Genomic DNA, 21,011 nt, shown 5'->3' on the forward strand with positions numbered 1-21,011 from the left:
TGCGTTACCCTACGCGTTAGCGCAACGCGCGCCACACTTACGCGCGAGAAAACACGTTCGTCTGTATCGAGCCCGAGCGCGTAGAGTCAGGTTTTCGAGACAAAGGAAAACGTAGAAGCGAGAACAGCGGCTGGCGACGTAATCCGGGATGACGTGTTCCGTGACCGGTCGTTAGACTGTCACGTCGCGAGTCTAACGGCTCGCGGGTCGCGGTCCTTTCCTTTCCTCGTCACGGTGTCTGCACGCGGAGCGCGTATACGTTTGGTGGGTTTGGAACGCGCTGGAGAATAGCGTGGAAGACGATAGCGGGTACCGGGACGAGGAAGCGAATCCAGAGAGGGAGAGTACGCGCGCTCCAGACGGAATAAATTAATCGAGAACGAAGAGCTGGCAGACCTCCAGTTAGTCGCGTTTCCGTGGGAGTCGGCGACCGTCTCTGTCCCTCGACCGTGACGCATCGCGGTCACCGGTTGTTTCGAACGAGGCGCACGTTCCTTGGACGCGAACGAAAATACCGAGACGCGACGACCATCGCGATCACGATCGCTGGAAGGTCGGCGAAGCGAAGCGGAGCTCGTCCACGCGTGCCGCCGGCCGTTGCGCAGTGCAGCGACGAGGTCGAGCAACGTCGAACAGACCGGCACGCGCGTTACTCGTCTGCGATCGCGCTCGATTGCTCTCGCACGGATGATCGAGCGGAAAAGCATAGTTATCCGCTCGGAGAAGCTGCGAGACACGGCGAACGAAACCGCGATCGTTGAAACGCGTTCGTCGCTGCAGAAACTCTACAGGGAGTCGCAAAATAAGCGGCGAATATTTAGGGACAGCCAGAAACCAATCGCGCGAGTCTTAACACTGGAATTACCGATAGTTAACACGAAGCTATTTTTACCAAAACCAGTCAAAATGGCTTGTTTTTAAAAATACGTAATAATAAAATATTTTTATATTTATTGATTTATTACTTTCTTACAGAAGCAATTCCGTGTTATGTAGCACATTTTTGGTATTATTAATCCATCTGGGACCATCGTCCCTAAACGAGGGTTGACACACATAAAATTGTAGAATAAGTCATTTTGACTGCTGTGGTATTTCTAGCGTTAGCATCTAGCGATCTAGCGATCGATCCGGAATTTTCCTGATAACTGATATCGTCATATCGACTGATACGCGGTAAAAATTTGAAAAACATGTGGGAAGTTGTATGAAACGAGGAAACTGGTTAATTGGGGTTCGATAAACAGATTGCAGGATCCTTTTACACTCTGACAAGTGCCAGTCGTTTTGACTGCTATTGGTATAAGTAGCCTTGATACAAAACTATTTTCAGTTTGAATACATAAAAAGCAAAATAAAGTTCGTTATATTATTCTTTTAGTTATCGTTGCGAAAGTCGTTACATCATCGCGGAAAAAAATATAACACGAAGTAGGAATTTTAAAATAAAATTGTAAAACCAGACAATTTGACTGGTGTGGTGGTTCTAGTGTTAACCTGCCCGCTTCGTTAAGAAGACTTTGGTGAAGTTCGGTTTTATAATATCGTTATGATACGATCGCGTTATAAAGATCGTATTATAACAACTAAATTGCATATGTTATACGAATTGCCTTTAGCGAAAAGTGGTTTACGCCGATTGACATTTGGACCCTAATATCGAAACGATACTAAAGGTTGACAAAGAAAAGCGTCGTTTGACGCTGTATATAGAAATGCGAATTAATAGGACAGAAAGGAAACATCGGTAAGTGCATAAGTTACGACGCCCGTCTTTGTAAAACTCGCGTACTCGCTTTTGACTCTCACTGTACGCTCGCACGCTCGCGCATCCCTCTTCTTTATAAAGCGTGGTCAGATACGCGATCTTCTCCTTTAAATTATAGGTTTTCCGTTTGATTATGAGCAAAGACCACACGCAGGGAACGCGATCGGTGTGCAAAGGGGACGGCCGAGGTGTCCACTTGGACGACGTAATCCGTTCGTCCTTTGCTCTTCACCTCATTTCGTTCCACCCTTGTCTCGTACGCCTTTCCACCCTAGATCGCGCAGAAGCGGAGAATCGCGAGGGTTGTCTCGCGTCGTGTCCGCTGAGAAGCAACGATGCACGGACCACGTATCGACAGCCTGGGACAGCTGCAGACTTTCTCGATGAATTCGACAAAAAGCGAGTACAAATCACGCGTAGCAGTACGTCGATTCTGTTTCTTATCGTCCAACAGACGGCTGAACTGAAAAAGAGCAACGGTCGATCGTTGGAAGAGTTAAAAAGGAAAGAAAGTGCGAGATACGCCGAGGCAAAGCCAGCAGTGTGCAGTTCCTTAAATCGTCGATCAGCAACGGTATCGGTAGATTTTTGCGCATTTTTCTGCTTTTATGAGAAATCTGCGGATACACGAATCCGCGTAACGTGCAGAGATATATGAAACATTTAAGATGAAACAAATCTCTAGAGTCTGATTCCATTTTTACTCTTTTTTTTTCTTTTTTAGTTATATTCGTAAAAATACGAAATCGCATAAAAATCCGCGTTGCAGCGACGAGACGAGTTTTCGTCCAGAGACGACTGCTTCGAAGTTGCGCGTCCGCGTAACTCCGGCCAGTTCTTTCGCAAACCGAAAAATCCCCTGTGTCGTTTTCGTTTTCTCAACGGGCCGTTTTTAAATACGGAACAGAACGATGGGAAGAAGGATGAGCGAGACGAAGCGAGGCGAGGCGAACCGAGGCGAGACTGGATGAGAGACGAAGGGTCGTTGGACGGTCTCGTCTCGCGCGACGCTTCTCTCGTCTGTCTGTTCTCGGCCTATTCTATCGGCTACGGAACGTCGAACGTCGATTCCCTCGGCGATACCGTCCAAAATACGTGGAATCTCGTTACCGTTTGCCCTGGGGGTTTCTCGGCTCGGCTCCTCCCCGCGTCGATTTTACGATCTGCGGTTATCGCGAGAAAGCGATCGAGAAAATTTGATAACGACAGAAATTCGAAATAGCACCTTCCGGGATAGATCGCTGCTGGATTTTAGACTTTAGTCGCAGGGGATTCGGCGAGAAGATCGTTGGAATCTCCGTGTGACGGCGCAGTGGGAACACCGTTTGTTGATTTTGACAACGAAGTTTGCAGTTGTATCGTACAGTATCGTTTGCACAGCGATCGGCTGACTTTCGGCTTCGATGAACTTGTTCGAACCTCTCGAATGCAAACCCGATTAAAAAATCTCACTTTTCCCCGATATCTTAGCTTCGTTAAGCGATCAGTTAGTTAGCGAACGAGCGAATCACTTGTCTTCGTAAATTTGTTCGTCTTGTCGCGACGATACGAGCAACGGTGGACTTAAAACGCAACGTTTCTTAACGTCGTCGGTTTTCTGTATTTCTCGATATACAAAGTCGATGGATAGACTTTTGAACGGTTTGTACATACGTACAGAAGGTAAGAGCGTCGTCGTAGAAAGGGTAGGATAGGAACGCATCGCAAAAGAGATAGCGATTCGAGGATCGTAAGCAATTAAAATATCTCGCCGAGTTTCTTGTTAAGTTGAAACGATCCGACTGGTTCGAACGAGGCGTTAGTCACCGAAGGAACTTTGAGAGAAGCAAAGATCGGCTGACGAAGGGATAGAAACGAAATAGGTTGGCACGGAACGAGACGAAGCTAGGACGATAACGGTAAAAGCGGTAAAAGTTTAAGGTTCGAAGGAGAACAGGGTGTAGGTAACGAGCCCTTCCGAAGAAGAGGCACTTGGCTCGTCACAGCGGAAAGGGAGCGACTTAAAACGTTTCGCTTGCGTACCGAACTACGCTCTTCTTCTCGCTCGGCACTTGTTATTATTTGCCGAGCAGAAAAGAAAGAGAACGAGGAAAATCAAACCGGCGTTGTCTCCTTCGCACCGAAGCTGTGCTTTTTCCCTCGGCTTGCCTGGCGAGGATATAAGGGATGAGAGGGAAGGTAGATGAAAAGTAGGAGAAAGAGGCAAGGGGAGAAGGAGGAAAAGAGAGAAGAGCGGAAACAGGGGTTTTCCCGTTAATCCGAGTCTAGAGTCGGGTCGGCGTATAGACGAGCGCGAGATCTGCCGACGTTTTCATGGCTCTCGGCCTATGCCAGCACGCATTTTCCCTGTTCGTTCAATTTTCTCACTCGCGTTTCGCTGTGGGCGCGGTTATTTTCGTCGTCCCTCTCTATCCATATCGGTGGCTATCGGCGAAATTATCGACGTCTTTCTCTCCCAAGAATCGACGTATCGAAGTATCGATCGTAAAAGCCCACTGAACTGTTCATCTAGCCGTGTACTAATAAGCGTGTATTACCGTAAAATAAAAAAAGAAAAACCAGAGAAACGAAGAGAAGGGAAGAGGTAAAGTGAACGAGAGGGAGAAAGTAATTACGAGAAACAAGGACAAAAAACGACGGCAGAGAGAAGAAGGATGATACGGGGACTCGAGATCGGGAGGCTCGAGTATCGTGCTTTTACGGTTTTTACTTACGGGGATAAACGCGAAATACGGTTTTTATACGCCGATACACGATTCCGTACAGGTTTGTCAACGTAGAATTAGCCTTGCGTTTTCACAAATCTACCTACGCGTTGCGAACGTCTCGTAAACGCATTCGAAAAACGCGCGCGTTCAGCGATTTTCAATGCGCTGTCCGAGCTACGGGAAACACAGTGGCGATATCAGCGAAGAGAAAAATGTACGCCCTTTTCTGTATCTTCCTCTGTGAGGTCCGATTAGGGGCCGAAATCTCGTGGTCGTAATTACGCCGCTGGTCGAGCACCTTGGCAAGCGTCTATGGAGAACGGCGAAAAACAGCGCAGCCCCTTCTTTTTCTCGTTGATCCGCCGTTGCGTGATTCGGTTCGGACGGTTTCGAGCAACGGAACGAATCGAAACGTTTCCTCGCGCGACGTTGCTCGCTCGGAATTGCGCGCAGACAGGAAATTAAAGAGGGAAGCTCGAGCGAGGAGAGCAAATAGCGATAACGTTGCCTTTACGCGGCAACGATCGATATCGAGGCTTTCCACGTACCAATTAAAAACGCACCCCGCCGCCCACACCGCGGCCGTCCGCTCCAATCGAACTCACAATCGATCGCTGTGATCCGTTCTTGCACCTTTTCATCGCTAGTTGCCAAATATCAGTGACTCTGAAGGAGAGAAATTCAAGTTCGCAACAGTCGCTTCGTAGCTTTGTCGGTTTGTATTTTACGCGAGTACCTCTCGTTGAATGGCCAACCACTTTTATCGACCTTTCTGTTCGACCCAACCTGCTGCTGCACATTCTGCGCCGAAATAGTCTATTTTCGTGAAGTTCCAAGGGTAGAGTTGGTCCGAGCTGGTCATCGACTACTCCTTTTCTTCTCTACGCTTTCGAAGCTCGCGAACAAAGATCGTAGAGAAATTGACGACGCGAGTGTCAGAATCGAGCGCACAGATTTTTATCGCAATATCGAGTCACAGTTTCATCGTTTTAACCGGTAGAGTCGCAGTGATCGCGCTGTTTAGATTTTGCGTCGAAAAGTTCCAGTACGTTCGAACGCTACGGACGGTATTTTGTATTTCATTGTTATGAGGTGGTTGTTATTGGTGAAGGTGTCAACAAGAAATACTCTTGATGTTCAACAAAAAAGGTATATTAAACTATTAACAATCAACAGTCAACGATCAACGATCAAAGAACAACAATTAACAATCAAGAGTTAACAATCACGTATGTCGAATGTGTTTGCTTCGTCATGACGCTAGACCTTTCGCACTTCACAGCTCGCGGCAGAATGAATCTTTTGTTCGAAACCAAGCGGATTCTTTTCTTTGTTGCCCCTCGATATCCCCACTACGCACGCGTTTGTTAGATATCCGCGACAGTTGCTACGTATGCATTCTTCCGAATATTCGGCGAAAGAACCGTAGGGATATCGATGGGGTACATTAGGCATGTCGGCCTCACGCTTTGAAGGTATAGCGCTTTGTGTCGCGAAGCCATAGGAAAGTTCCATGGTCGAGTGTCGCCACACTTATCTTTTCAATAATGTTTATCGGACAAAACTTGAAATATTTATAAACTAATAGTACTCATATATAATAATACAGATGTATTTCATAAAATAACAAATATGAGGAGCGAAATATAAGCGCCGCTTGTTTCTCTTCGCCATCGCGCTGTTCAGCATTTTTCAACCTTGTTTTTTCAAAGCTCCTGAGACTCAAACGGTTAACACTTTACCAACCGATAGCCTATTAATCGGCTTTTTGTTGCCAATACTTACCGACCGATAGTCTGTTAATCGACTTTTTGTCGCCGACAATCTTTCTCATTATTTGAACAGTAATTTGTTATTTAGTACTAAGATACCTTGCTCAGTTGCGTCAGTTGCGTTGCTTCGTAAGCAGCCACAGTTTTATATCAATTTGAAAAACACCGTTCGCGATGAACGAAAAGAATGGTATCGGAAAGTCTAAACCGAAACAGAGTTATTGAATCGCTAGCGGTCAGTAAAGTGTTAAGACTCCGTAGCTTCTGAATAAACCAACAGATGGCCATGAATCTCTGCGCGAAATTAGCCTAAAGATCGCGAGGCACAGTCCCAACGTCGTTTCGTCTGAAAATTTGATTCGCGGTTTAGAGAAGCGGGTGAACGAGACCAAGAAGGAAAGTTGCTTCCACGGCGTATAAATAACGATTCGGAGGATCAAGGGAACCGCGAAGAAACGAAGGGCGAAAATGAAGAACTGTAGGACGGGTGCGAGGATAAGTGTCGCCGAGATAAGGCGGAAACACGATTTTAAATTATCCCTCGTCCGTCTCTGTCCGCGTCCGGTTAGCGGCGTCTGATCGCGATTATCGCGTTTCCTCTGCGAAACCTCCCCTTCATCCTGTTTACGCCAACTCCATCGAATCCATGGAAACGAAACAACTTTTACCGACGCGAAAACGCGAAATCGCGCAAGTTGCAAAGTTCGTTCCGCAACGGCACCGATCAGCGTCACCGCGATTTACGATTTATTTCCGTCTTAACGCGAATTCTTATCGACGTTAAAATCCCGGTAGGTGCGTCGAGATCGACGGACGAAGCTAATTATCTTCGCCTAATTTAGACAGTGTGCTCCTGCGCGTTCCAAACGTACGACTCTGAATACGATTCGCGGAGCCTGCACAAATATTAAGTAATAATAAATATTAAGCTGCGTACGCAACGACGAACGAAATTATCGATACAGAGTGAACTTTCCCCTAAGATATTTGTAGAAATCCGTGGAGATATAGGTAGGATTCTTTGCAAGACGTAACGTTAAGAGACGTGGCGTAGGTTCGCGGTAATCCGTAATTTTCCGAGACGAAAGCGAGTAGACGTAGCTCGTATTTCCCATAAGCGTCAGAGATCCGCGTCTGTACGCGTTCGGTGCAACACAACCACAGAGATTTGCTATCGATGTTAGATGCTTCGCTGCAATACGTGTGCGACATCTTCCGCTACGAAACACGCTTTCAAATGGTTTTCAGCTGTTGCGTTCGCGTGAAACGTACGCGTCCCACGCAAATACACGGAACCTCACCTTAACGTATTTAAGCGTAGCAGCTCGGTTGCTACTTCGTCGGTCGGTGAGTCAGTGACTCGTAGTCGTCCGACGTGCAAGAGCTACAAAAACCTTACCCTCGACGATGTCGATGAACAAGGGTGGGACCGAGTCGACGCGATATCACGAAGAAGGAGAAGGTTCAAATTTACGATTCCTATTAATACTTTGGAAGATTTCGGGGCGATGTTGGCGCGTGCCATGCCGCCACGCCAGCCAAAACGAAACAGAACGCGTAGTCGCTGGTCGGCCGGTTTTGTATATTACGACCGCTTGAAACGAGGAAAACGCGCGATACAGAAAAAGCTTAAATTTAAACGAGTACGAATTTTCCAGTGATTTCGACTACGGTAATTGCGATCGTCTTGAACGTTTGTCGTGGTCGTAGCGGTCGTCGTCGTCGTCGTCGTCGTCGTCACCGTTCGGTAGTCGTCGGTGTTCAAAGCCCGACTACTTCAGACTTCCGTGTTTACGGAACGCCAGCGACAGCTTGACGGCTCCCTTTTTTCTTCCTTGTACGCGATTCCTTCACCCTGCACTTCCCTCACCACCTGCCTCACAATCCGCGCTTTGCCGACAGAAATGCCAGCTTGTTCGCCTCTTCCCGCGCCTTGGTGCTCGCCCCCTGCTTTACCTTCTCTTACGCCCTTACCTTTGCCCTCTGTCGCTTCTCTCTTCTCTCAATCTCCTTTTTTCTCTCCTTCCGTACCTTTGCCGCCTCGTCCCTTTTCGCTTTTCCCATTCCTGTTTCCGATCCCATTCTTTCTCTCTCTCTCTCTCTCCTTTTTCCTTTCCCCGGTTTCCCCCTCGCTTTCGTCATCTCGCTCTAATCACCTCGCGAGCACGAACGATATTTTTTTCGCGCGGGACATATCGCGCGAAATATATTTCGCGAGTTTGAAATACTCGCTCGTTGTTTGCGTGTTAAGAAGTGAGAGAAAGAGAGAAAGGGGAGAAAGTAACGACCAACGGGGAACGCGGCGCATCGTGATAAGTCTGTTTGCGGGACAGCGACGTAGCTCGTTCCAAGAGGGAAGATTTACGCAATTCGCGAACGTTTGCTCTGCGTTTTAGCCGCGCGAAAGCGTTCCTCTTGCTTGGATAGGATTGTTTCCCTGGGGCGCGTGGAAATTCTTGATTTTTCACCGACAAACGTTCCAAAGTATTTGGCCGTTTTTTGCTTTTTTCGCGGATTTCAGGTATTAGAATCGAGCGGAACGCTTTCAACATTCGACGACGAGGTTCGTTCGAACAAGTACGTTGCGAGGTTCTACGATTATTTGAGTTCTGTATCCGAGTGGGCGTCGAGTAAAGTAGGAAGTTTCGAATTACTTTAATATTTTCATAATCTCTCTCTCTCTCTCCCTCTCTCTCTCTCTCTCTTTGTTATGGTTCTTGGCACACATATTCTTTCTTCTCGTCGAATAAAGCTAAAAGAAAATTGCTATTCCGATTCCGCACGCGGGAATAGGAACGTCGATTTCAACGACCGATCGTCTTTCGATTTGGATCGCTTTCGGATAGAATTACCGTGACCAAGACGCGGTTAACGACGCGTCTCTGGTAACGATTCGACGAAACGCAGACGCGTCGATCGTTTCCTCGACGAAGAATAAAAACGGCGGGGGGGGGGCTCTCGAGTGTTCTCCGTAAAACGGTCGAAAGCATCCTTCGGTCGTGACTAATGGAACGAAAGGACGAGCGACTGGGTAGTCGAGTGAACCAACGAACGAACAAGCGAGTAAACTATCGATCGAGAAATTACAAAGACTGACTTCTTGGCGTCGAAACGACTCCGTCCCCCGTCCGTTTTTCCTTTGCTTTTCTCTGGCAATTATTCGCCGATTAGGAGGTATTATTATCCGTGACGACTGCCGCTGTTGCCCTCTACTCCAGAGAAAAATCTATCGTTCGAATCGGTCCGAGGATCCATGTTTTGTATCGATTTTACCGTCAGAGTAGTCTGTAGCTTAACGCGTGTCTTCCGTTTTAACACTTTACCGACCGATAGCTTATTAATCGGCTTTTTGTCGCTGACAATCTTTCTCATTATTTGAGCTGTAATTTGTTATTTGGTATGAAGGTACCTTGCTCAGTTGTGTCAGTTACGTTGCTTCGTAAGCTCCCACAGTTTTATACCAATTTGAAAAACGTACCGTTCGCGATGAACGAGAACAATGGTATTGGAGAGTCTAAAGCGAAACAGAGCCGGTGCCAGGGAGAATCTGCGCCTGAGCTAGCGGTCGGTAAGGTGTTAAGACAAGTTATTGGCAACGATACGTCAAACCGCAACGACTATGACAAACGACGCTGTACCACTATGTCGGAGAAACGAGGAAACTCGCGTTCTCCGGCGAGAATATAGATGGTTTCGTAATCGATGGTACAACCGGGGAGGGGATGATGCTACGTGAGGAAATATAAGGCGGAAAGGAATTATAGAGCAACGAATTACGGACGATTCTTTCGTATGCAGCTCTGTTTGCGAAAAAATGAATCGTTAACGTTGCCTGGTATACGTTGTCTGTGTATATCTCGGCCGAAAGAGCCTGCTTATAGACGGCGACATCGTTGTACAGATACTCGCGATTTGGGACAAGCGAACGAAGAAAAGAACTTGACTTGAACTTAAGAAAAAGAGACAACGGAAACGAAGACGAAATTTCATGAAATAGCGAATAACGAGAAACCGGAGACCTCTTGATTTCGCGTAAAGCCGCTCACTGGGTCACCGCTGAAATCCTCAAGCACCGTGACGGCTCTCGTTGCCAACCGGAAGAGATAAAAACGCGATGAATATCCGTAATTCCGTTAATGAATCGTACAGAAAATTCGTCCTCGAACGTCGTTATAAAGGACCGTGCGCCGTGCTGCACCGTCATCCTCCTCTGTCTCGCATTTAAACGACTCTGAAGAAGCTCTTTCCACTCCACTCTCTCTCCGCTCTCTTGCCAATTGACCTCGTCGCGCCTATTGATATTTGCCAACCGTAAAGACAACCCGGTTCCTCCTCTACCGCGTTACTCTTCTCGATATTCGCGATCAAACGCAGACCCGATTTAGCACGCGGGATAAAGTTAGTTCCAGTTAATATGCAGTTTGCTCGCTTTGTTGCAGGTAAATGGTCAAGATGTATCGAACTCGAGTCACGAAGACGCGGTGCGTTGCTTTCAATCGGCCCAAGAACCGATCATCGTCGAGGTATTGCGACGACAACCGACTCAACAGCAACAACAGCAACAGCAGCAACAGCATAGTCAGCGAATCGGATGGAAGGAACAAGAGAGTCGAAGCACAGAACCGGAGAAAGAATGGGAGAGAACGGCCGAAGGTGGCAATAAACGCGATCAACACGCGATCAACACCTGTCCGAATCTGGTGTCGACCGCGGTACAGACCGACTGGACCGGACTTCTCGAGACCGAGGAAGAAGAACTGCTGCCGGTCGTCGACGAGCAGCCAAACGACAGTTTCGAGGACTTTCTCGCGCACGACATCGATTTCGAGGTACGTTAGGTGGAAATGATACGCGCTATCGGACGACAGCAACTATTCGAACGACATGGAGGTCAATGGACGTTTCTTAAATAATTTTAATTTAACGCGTGTATATCTCCGTTCCCAAGTACGCAGTCACCGTGAACATTCTGACCGATTCTTGTCAACAACGGCCGATCGTTACTAGCGATATTACGAATCGACGAATCTTTCTACTTGTAATTTTACGAGACGAGTAAGAGTCCGTAAATTTTCGAGCAGGTGGTGTACGTATCGATTAACACTTTACCGACCGATAGTCGATAATCGGTCTTTTGTCACCGACGCTTACCGACCGATAGTCTATTAATCGGGTTTTTGTCGACAACAATCTTTCTTATTATTTGAGCAGTAATTTGTTATTTAATACTAATGTACTTTGCTCAGTTGCGTTGCTTCGTAAGCCCCCACAGTTTTATACCAATTTAAAAAACGTACCGTTCGCGATGAACAAAAATAATGGTATTGGAGAGTCTAAAGCGAAACAGAGCTGGCGCTAGGGAGAATCTGCGCCTGTGATGCCGGTCGGACGTGCGTATGCTGTTGAATTGCTGGCGGTCGGTAAAGTGTTAATTTGTTACGACTAATTAAATTTCTCATCGTTCGATTACGGAAATGAAACGTATGTAGAATCGAATAAAGAGAAAAAGAAAAAAAAAGACTGTCGATCGGAGAAGAAGAGTACATGGAAATATTTTTTCTTTTCAACGTTCGAGATTTGATGACGAGAATTTGTAACGAAAGCACAATTACAGGAGGTGACGTTGCGGAAGGCGGGCAGCGCTGAGAAGCTAGGACTCACGGTGTGTTACAGTTCCGGATCCGGCAGCGAAGACGCCGACACCGAGGTCTACATCTCGGAAATAGTTCCTGAAAGTCTGGCAGCGCGCGATGGCCGATTGCGAGAAGGCGACCAAATCTTGAGGGTAAATCGCGAAGACCGCGGACTACGACGAATCGAAGCGGTTGATTCGATTACGGGAGAACCAGCCGGACGAGCTCATCGCGTTTTCTCCTCGCGATTTCCTTCCAATCTGCTACCCTTCTAATCTCGTTAAGCGGATCGTAATCGCGGAACAAAGACTTTGCGCTTCGCTCGAGGGAAATCGGATGGAAGAACGACCCACCGTGTCACGGATTTCTTCCCTCGATTTTCCACGTTTCCGCGAATCCGTCGAGCAACGTCGTTGCGGCAGAAAAATTCTCTTACAGTTCGCGAGGCTGCAGAAGAACCAGGCCACGATCGCGCTGAATACGAAATTTCCGCGAACAACCAAACGAACGAATTCTAATTATTCCGCCGTTCTTCGTCGAAATTTCTTCGTTCTTATACATCGACGAGCAATCAAACTCGTTTCAACAGCGACGAAACTTCGCCACGAAAACACGTTGCGGCCACCGTTTCCGCACCAAACCACGTTACTCGTGTTACAGGTGAACGGAAAGGACGTGGCGAACAAAGAACAAACGGAGAACCTGTTCGCCGAAACGAAAAACGCCGTGACCATTCTCGTCAGTCGATGTCTTTATCAGGTAAGATCTCTTTGTGGGCTACTAAAATACGAGGCTAAGAAAATCAAAGTATGGTAAAGTATGCTACAACGAACGCCTTCAAAACGAACCCAAAGAGACGAACATCGTAACGAGCAATTTTTGCCAGTAAAGTCAAATTGCTGCGTCAGATACGAAAAAATATTCATAGAAGATGCCTTCTTCTTTTCTAACGCGGTTTACGATCGATATAGTTGCAAGTTGAAAGGAACCAACCAGCCTCGTACGTAATTCGTTCTAACGTACTCCACCGGGTAGCCGATCCTTTTATCAGACTTTGATCTTTCGAAAACCGTTTCTTTCCTCTTTTCCTCTCGTAGGAGGACGATTACAAGGAGAGGCGCGTGTACCCTCGGGTGAATAGGGACGATCGTCCTCCGTACTTGCGATACTCGTTACGAATTCATAGATCCCGCTGGTTTCTGTGCAGGGCTCGCCGCTGCTTTCGCCGGACCATCTACCTTCGTACCAGAACAGCCTGATCGAGCAGCTGATTCGGCAACAGCAACAGCAGACGGAGGAACGGACCAAAGGCACGGAAGAGGACGGTTCGACGTTGAGGCCACCGCCGCCACCGCCTCCACCGGTGCCCTGTCACACTCTTGGACACCAAGCAAATAATAACACCCCTTCTTCGAGCTGTTCTTCCCAAACGTCGCAAAAATCTTCCGGTAGAAACGCTGCGTCGCCTGCGCGACACGCGGATCACGATCGCAAACAGTGGATGCAGGAGACGTTGAAGGATTGCTCGAAGAAGATGGAGGGTCTCTGTGTGCGCGGTCAATCGCAAACAGGTTGCGGAGGCGGAGGCGGAGGAGGAGGAACGATCGCGGTTAGGTTGGCAGACGCTTACTCAAATCACGTGTGGAGCGAAACAGAACACATCTACGAGACTATACCGGAGTCTGACAGCGAACCGATCTACTCGTCACCGTATGAACATCACAGACATTGGCATCATGCGAATCATACTTCTAGCGTCGTCGCTACTGCGCAGCCAACCATTACCACCGTCCCTCCGCCACCGACGACCATCGTCTCTACCATCGCGATCGCCATCACGACTACTGCAAATACCACCACGTCGAACACGGTGATTCAATACTCGCAGAACCAAGCGAACCAGAGTGGAAGATGGTACTGTTCGTCGAAGAGCAACAGCTCGGGCGAGGAGAAGGATAGCTCGAGCGCGTACAACACCGGAGAATCCTGCAACAGCAATCCGCTCACGTTAGAATTGCAACGCGGTGAAAGGGATCATCACAAGAGTACATTGGTGCTTTGTCCCCCGAAAGCGTTGGCTGTACAGCAACAACAGCAGCAGCAACAACAGAGGCTCGGTTGCACGTGCCCCGCGTTCACCAACAGACAGACAAGGAGCCAATCGAACAAAAGAGGCTCGAGTTCTCATTATTACAGAGATCGTGCGACGGATCCAACCAACTTGCCCGCGGATACTATGTACACGAACATGGCTAACCTTCAGCAAACGATGCTTCTGCAGCAGCAGCTGTTCAAGCAGGCTCTCGACCGGAGAAACTCGACCATCGGTGGATCTAGAGAGAGCAGCAGCGTTACCGCGGTCGCTGCCGGTGGCACTGCCAAAAAGTCCAGGTCTCATGGTAATTTTCAAGCACCGAATTTGACTCGGTACCAGTTTGTCGGCAGTCAACAGGTGTGCGCGTCCAGTTCCTGGATACCCCCGGAGGACAAAGCGAACGACGTGCAGATGGAGTGGAAAGTGAAGAGGAGAGCGGATGGAACCAGGTACATCGCTCGGAGGCCAGTCAGGAATCGCATTCTGAGAAATAGGGCGATCAAAATATCGGAAGAGAGAGCCGGTCACAGCACGGAAGACGACACCATGTCGGAAGTGAAGGTGACAGCATCGAATTCAGGCCAACCTTTTATCTCTCTTCTCTCTTCCTCTCTTTTCCATAAACACGTACACGCACCGCTGTAATTCTTATCTGTTCGTTCGTATTTTAGGTTGGTAGATACTGGACCAAGGAGGAACGTAAGAGACAGCTGGAACGTGCTCGCGAACGCAAACAGAGACAACAAGAACTTCAGCTGCAGCAACAGCAACAGCAACAACTTCAACAGCAGCAGCAGCAACAGCAACAACAGCTTCAAATGCAGCAGACCAACGAATTGTTGTCGTGCGAGCATGGCGAACACGAGAAGCTTCCGAAGAAACCGTTGAATATCGTGGAACTGAGTCACAAAAAAATGGCTCGTAAAAAGAACACCCTGGACGATTTCACTACCGTTCAGGAGATGTTGGTTCATGGAAACAGAATCGGTAGCGCGGGAGGTCCCGGTACCGGCGGCAAACTGATGGGTCTTCTTTCGGTAACGACCGTTTGAACCGTATGACGCGCGATATCCAAGGAAACGACGAAAAGCAATTTTTTCCTTGTTCCTGCGTGTTTCCTTTTGTCGCGTTATATTTGTCTTGCCACGGATGATCTCGTCACTGTTCGATCGTTTTTCAGGTTCCGTAATTATAATCAAACTTGTAATTACATATTTGATCCACGCGTTATCCTATCACCGCTCCACGAGTTTCCATTCCTCTTTCTTTGCGCGTCGTTTCATTTTCGTGTTATAGGGCTACGAAAACCATGACCGAGCTTTATCTCGTTTTCAATTGGCAGCAACTGAAGCGAGTCGTGTAATGCTCGTGTCGTCGAAGTAGCGTAAATACGAATAAGGTTGTACATATTTTTCGTATAACGATATAATAAATGTATGTAGATTATTTTACACGAGCTGAAACTTTTGCAGACAAAGAAAATAGAACGAGTACGCTTTTGTAGATATGTACAATAAACGTAACGATGGTATGAATAAATCGCGGGTGAAAATCGTGAATCATGGCCCTGCGACCTACTGTGAGAAAAGGATAAAAGGAAAAGAATGTTTGCATCGCTTCGTGCCATCTTTCTTTGCACGCGAGTCGTCGATCAGACGATACGAAACGTCGAGTTGCCACGCGAACAATGTAAAACAGGTAAAATGTGCCGTAACAAAAATATATATAATATATATACGTATATATATACATACACATATATATACGAAGAATCACATATTTTATTACGAAATTCGAAACTCGTCATTATCGACATATGTATCTCTTCATGCGTCTATTTAACCATCTTATTTATCCATCTATCTATTGCATGAACGATGCGTTGATGTTTAAGCCGCTTAAAACCTTTCGTTCCGGAATATTTAGATGCTGAATGTATACCGGAAAACAATGGTGAGTCGAAAAATTTAATAGAAAGTCTTGCAAATATTGACTCAGATTCAAGTGATAGATGGAATCTTGCAGCATATCCGGATCGTCCTCGTCTTCCTCAGTTTTAGGCATATTTCCTCCAAGTACTAATTCATAAAACGATAATTTGTCGTGTGTTAAATAACGAAAATATATTATAATGTTAACGTTAGCGAGAAAGATTAATGAATCAAGATGTGCCGAAAACACCACGGAATCGTACCCCACTTACTTATCATATTTTCGTAGCCCGGATCTAAGTAGTCGTCATCTTCATCGTCCTCGTTGTATGATGAATTCTGCGCGTTAAAGACTGATTAATTCGACCCGCGAAACAAAGATAAAATATCAAAAATATTATTCTTTATTATCACTAACGTCCGTGTCATGACCAGCGGCGACCGCTTCGATGTCGTTCGACAACTCGTTGATTATCAGCTTGAATATTTTCACCAAAACAGTTATAGTGGTCCACTGATAAGGCTGTGATTCGGCTTTACTCCTAGTCCTCACGCCTTCTTCGTTTCCTACGTATTCTCGAATTTTAATTAGTCAGTCGCTCTTTTGGGATAAATATTTTATCGACATCTTGTACTAATTAATGAAATTAATGAATTGAAAATAAACATTCGAAAGGATTAACAAAGAAAAAAACAACAATCAAAATGTTTTCCCTGTGTACGCTCGTAACGCGTTTAATTCGTCCGAACGTTTCCGTTATCAAATTCTCTACGATGCTTCAAATACGAACCTGAGAATATTTGGTCTCCCCTGACTAGGATCTCGTTCAATCGACTATCGTCGTGAGTAACGCCGTACTCCAATATCTTGCAAAGCGCGACCGTTGCTACCTTTCGGTCGTATTTACCGAAAAACAGTTGTTGCCTTGTGACCCATTCGGAGAGCACGAAAGTGAGAGCGCTTTGTCCTGTCGGACCGGGTACGGTTGACAGAAAATTTAGGACAGCGTCAAACTCTGTGTTTATGAGATGAGCGTATACCATGAGCAAACTCTGTACCACAGCCAACGTCTGAGCTCGCTGCATTTTGCTCAATACAGCCTTCAATAACAGATCGAGATTTTCGCCCAATGTGTTTCCCGCTTTCCTAATCAACGTCGTCACCAATCGTCCGACAAAAGTCGCTGTAAACTCGCTCGACTACAAATGCCACGCGCCTCGTTAAAAAATTAATTCGTTTATAATATAGATTATGTGTCGATCATTTGGCGGAATAAATTAACAGAGGCGGATCTAACCGTTGAATCAGGATTGTCAAGTTACCTGCGGGTTCAATAGCTGAGCAATGATCTGCAGTATGTATTGTAAACCCGTTTGACCGTCATTGTCACGATGCACTGTCACCTGCCGAGCCGCGACCGATAGGTAAGCTCGTATCACTTCCCCGCCACTTTGCAACGTTTCGTTGTCTTCCGAATTCAGAATACAGTGGCACGCAGCAGGAAACGCAGTTTCGACTAACGCGCTGCTCAGTGGTTTAGGAGAGTACTGCACCAATACTTGCAAAATATCTAGAGCTACGTTCCGACATCTCTCTATTGTACAAACAATCAGAACGAATAATTACAATTTTCATGTCATGTTACTGCCTGTATCCAAGAATGTCTAATTTTTAATAAGACTTACCGTCTTTTAATTTATCCATAGGCGATACGGCCATCATACTGGTTAACGTTGGTATCAAACGTGTTTGTAATGGTCCTATGCAGTCAGGATTTTGTGTCAGACTTTTGAATATGTCTTGACACAAGTTCAAAATTTCATGATCGCTATAGAACTTCAAAAATGCAGCGATAGTTAAGGGGCAAATCTTATTTTCCACTGAAGCGGTAAATGCTCTGTCCAACTGTAAAAACAAGCAAAACCTGATGAAACGAAGATGGACAAAGGCAAAGAAAGATGATAACTCGAACATTACCGGAACCAACACTTGAAAAGTTTCCATTACTAGTGTAAAAATTTCCATGGATGTTTGATTAGCTAGATTGAAAAGTCCTTGAAATATGTTCGGCAAATGCGATCGTATAATATTGCTGAGAGTACTGTTATTCTCCGCCAGTGAAGCCTTGCAAAACCAGTAAATAGCTTTTACTGCACTGATGCGGATACACGAAGGCTGATTCTCCTGTAAACCATTAACAGTTGCCTCCAGGAAACGTGAACTCATTTCTGGTGGCATTATTTCAGCGTATTTGCCACCAGTACACAAACAACGGCCAAGAAGTAACGGCGGTGAACCTAAAAATTGCCGGCACGACACAAAACGACAAACGAATGAATACCAAAGTAGAAACAATTGTCATTTTATTGAATATCGGATACCTGAATCCTTTAAAGTAGCTAAAACGATCGTATCTAAAAATCTAATAATATCGAATTGAAGTATTCCAGTTTTCTGCCTCTCCACAACGACATCTTTTACATTACTTAAGGCTAAAATAGACGATTCCTGTAATTTCCAACACGTTTCACTGTTTCCGCTTCCATCATTTGCAGTCTGTAATCTACTAGTTGCTTCGATGTGACGCATTACAACCTCGAAAAGTGCATTCACCGCTTTTTCCTCAGAATAATTTACTAAAGTCTGCATTCGAATAAATTAATTACAAAGAAAAGAATTTCAGTTTAAACGTTCTATTATTATCAACAAAATTAACTAATCCAATTGTTCCCTAGAAAACATATATTTACCGTTAAGAGCTCTTGCGCCGAAATACGAACGTTGTAAGTCAGTACGTCGTCTTCCTCCACAAACTGATTGGGGTTAGTTGTCCATAATTCGATTTGTTCGTCGGTTATTTGCATAAAAATTATTAAATAATACATTACTTCTTGCAAGAAACTATCCAAAAGATTTGAGAACCGTTTACGATCTACAATAGAATGAACAAACTCGAATATGGCAATGATCAAATTATTAAAATTAATTATTTCACCTGCAAAAGTCAAAGCGAATTAAAAACAGATTAATCTTCAACAATTACAAATTAAGACTGCAAAAGCAAAGTTCACCATCTGAATCGACTTCCTTCTCGTTTGTATCTCCCTCGCCATTTACAGATCCTTCCTGATAAAGTTTCGCGCTTTGCACTAAAGTTTCCCAAAAGGGCGGTAGCATTTGAGGTAAAAAGGTTGCGACGTATTTAGGTAATCTGGTAACTAGGCAATTTATAGCTTTGATAACATCAGTTTTAAGACCACTATCGCAAGTTGAACCATCAGGCAGTCGTAAACAGTGAACGAATTTTTCACAAAACATGGGTATAACGGGCTGTAAATATCGCCCCGCAAATCCTTTTTCGAACAGTTCCGTAACAGCAACTAATGACGCAATCGTCGTAAAAATTTCAACGGCACGACCACGAATTCTAATAGAATATTGCTAAAGACACAAATAATCATCGCCATTATTATTATTCTTGTCAGAACCAATGCTTGATAAAATAATCAACTTACATTTTCACTTTGAAATATTCTATACATTTCTTGGAGGATTACTGGTCCCACATTAGGCAATTGATTATCAGTAAGGTCTGAAGTAAATTCTGTTAAAACACGCATGGCTCCGTGAACAGCATACTCGTTTTCCCCGCTTAAACAGCTGACAAGTATATCAAACAAACCGGGCCAATTTTCTGGCCAGTCCCAGTGTGCAATCGCTGATATCGCATAAGCTACTGCTGCACGTACCTGAAATAAGTAATGAAATAAAACATTTTTACATGTAATGTGTACAGCGTATATACATATACATAATTATAAATGGATTACCTTACTAATGGATTCACGGAGTCCTATTGGCAGTAATTCTTTGATTTTTTCCTTTGTTGTATACTTTATTTCAGGAGCCCGAAATTTCTCAGCCATGGAAGACCAATGAGTTTCAACATATTGCTTTAACAATATAGAAGCTAACTGTCTAATAGGTAAATGCCCATTTGGATCTATTACAAATTCCGTTAAATGTATACCAAATTCTTCTGTCACTTCTAATGCTTGAATTCTCTGTTCTGCTGCTTGACGAGCCTCTGTATGAGGAGACAAAATACCACTTAAAGTTTCATATAAAGCTTCTCTCAGTGAACCTTGAACGTCCATCGTAATTGTGCTTCTTGTAAAAATTTCTGCTTCCTTATTTTTTATTCCTTAAATGCTTCTTTTTACAATACGATTAGAATCTATTTTTTTAATTTTACATTCAATTTATATGATATTCATTTACCTGAGCACATATCCTTGGTAAATTGTTATTGTTCTATTATTAGTACAAGTGCTTCTTAACATTACCAATCATCTTAATCTCTCAAAAATAGTTTCTCTGCAAATAATAGAATAACTATTATAGATATGACAAAAAGGTAAACGAAATTTCATATGAAGATAAGTAAGAAATCAAATGACAAAAGTAAGTACATTGTTGCTAATTAATAGTTACACAACCTAAAAGAGATCAACGTGTATATAATTTGTGTTAAAGCAAACCACTTGTACCTAATGAAACGAATCACTTTTAAAATACATAAATTTGGAAAGAAATTTAGATGACAAATAATTTACTTTATTTTCCGTATGCTGACTTGCAGACAAAGCCGGCTTAATCGAATGACACAAAAGGTTAAATCATATCTGAGATAATACAAAGATAAAAAATAAATGCTTCTCACTCTTAATATTATGTGAACAAAACGTTTATACGTGTAATTTATTTAATTTGAAATTCCTTTGTAACGGTAAATGCGTATTATTCACAACTTTATAAGTTTCTATAATTGAAATCATACGTACGCGATTGAAGTATAACAGTACAAAACGACATATCGAACATCAATGTATTTGTGCACGCACGTCCTGCAATTCAGAAATTAATTCTTACCAGAATATGTACATATCCAGTGGATATTACGTATACATATACATGATAACTCAACTAAATGGGATCATTTAAATACCTACCTTGTTTATTATTGTATGAAAAAATTTTTCCGAACAAAGTTATACGACTATTGTATAAAATGTCATATATATATATATATATATATATATA

The 21,011-nt window shown here is 44.7% G+C and overlaps 2 protein-coding genes across 11 annotated transcripts in view; one reads left to right on the top strand and one right to left on the bottom strand.

Annotated features, from left to right (window-relative positions):
• Positions 1-16,119, top strand: part of LOC100643754 (PDZ domain-containing RING finger protein 4) — a 59,742-nt gene extending 43,623 nt beyond the window's left edge. The window contains exons 2-6 of the mRNA XM_012317376.3: positions 10,688-11,077; positions 11,863-12,033; positions 12,542-12,640; positions 13,089-14,537; positions 14,648-16,119. Coding sequence (XP_012172766.1) covers positions 10,688-11,077; positions 11,863-12,033; positions 12,542-12,640; positions 13,089-14,537; positions 14,648-15,028 — 2,490 coding nt within the window. The 3' untranslated portion in view covers positions 15,029-16,119. The remainder of the gene's footprint in view (positions 1-10,687; positions 11,078-11,862; positions 12,034-12,541; positions 12,641-13,088; positions 14,538-14,647) is intronic.
• On the bottom strand, positions 15,738-20,988 carry LOC100647055 (importin-9). Of its 10 annotated transcripts, none has more exons than XM_048413322.1 (15): positions 20,921-20,988; positions 20,753-20,815; positions 20,190-20,285; positions 19,739-20,120; positions 19,424-19,657; positions 18,980-19,349; positions 18,659-18,903; positions 18,290-18,551; positions 17,886-18,205; positions 17,594-17,813; positions 17,231-17,502; positions 16,699-17,107; positions 16,326-16,474; positions 16,180-16,246; positions 15,738-16,054 (listed from the first exon to the last, which is right to left on the bottom strand). In XM_048413322.1, exons 4-15 carry the CDS (start codon positions 20,063-20,065, stop codon positions 15,840-15,842), a joined length of 3,090 nt encoding a protein of 1,029 aa, XP_048269279.1. In that variant the 5' UTR covers positions 20,066-20,120; positions 20,190-20,285; positions 20,753-20,815; positions 20,921-20,988; the 3' UTR covers positions 15,738-15,839. The 10 variants fall into 10 exon arrangements, with proteins under 10 accessions (XP_048269279.1, XP_012172759.1, XP_048269293.1 ...); XM_012317369.3 differs by having other exon boundaries at positions 19,739-20,123; XM_048413336.1 differs by having other exon boundaries at positions 20,632-20,815.
• Between the last annotated feature and the right edge of the window lie 23 nt (positions 20,989-21,011).

This window comes from Bombus terrestris, chromosome 2 (genome assembly GCF_910591885.1).
Source record: "Bombus terrestris chromosome 2, iyBomTerr1.2, whole genome shotgun sequence".
Classification (NCBI taxonomy): domain Eukaryota; kingdom Metazoa; phylum Arthropoda; class Insecta; order Hymenoptera; family Apidae; genus Bombus; species Bombus terrestris.

Excerpts from the sequence above, each read along its gene's own strand:
- LOC100647055 (XM_048413322.1), bottom strand. The coding sequence starts at position 20,065 with ATGGACGTTCAAGGTTCACTGAGAGAAGCTTTATATGAAACTTTAAGT. Across the intron at positions 16,475-16,698 it reads GGGAGACCAAATATTCTCAG|GAAACGAAGAAGGCGTGAGG; the intron begins GTTCGTATTTGA and ends GAGAATACGTAG. Across the intron at positions 16,247-16,325 it reads CCGCTGGTCATGACACGGAC|AATTCATCATACAACGAGGA; the intron begins GTTAGTGATAAT and ends TTTAACGCGCAG.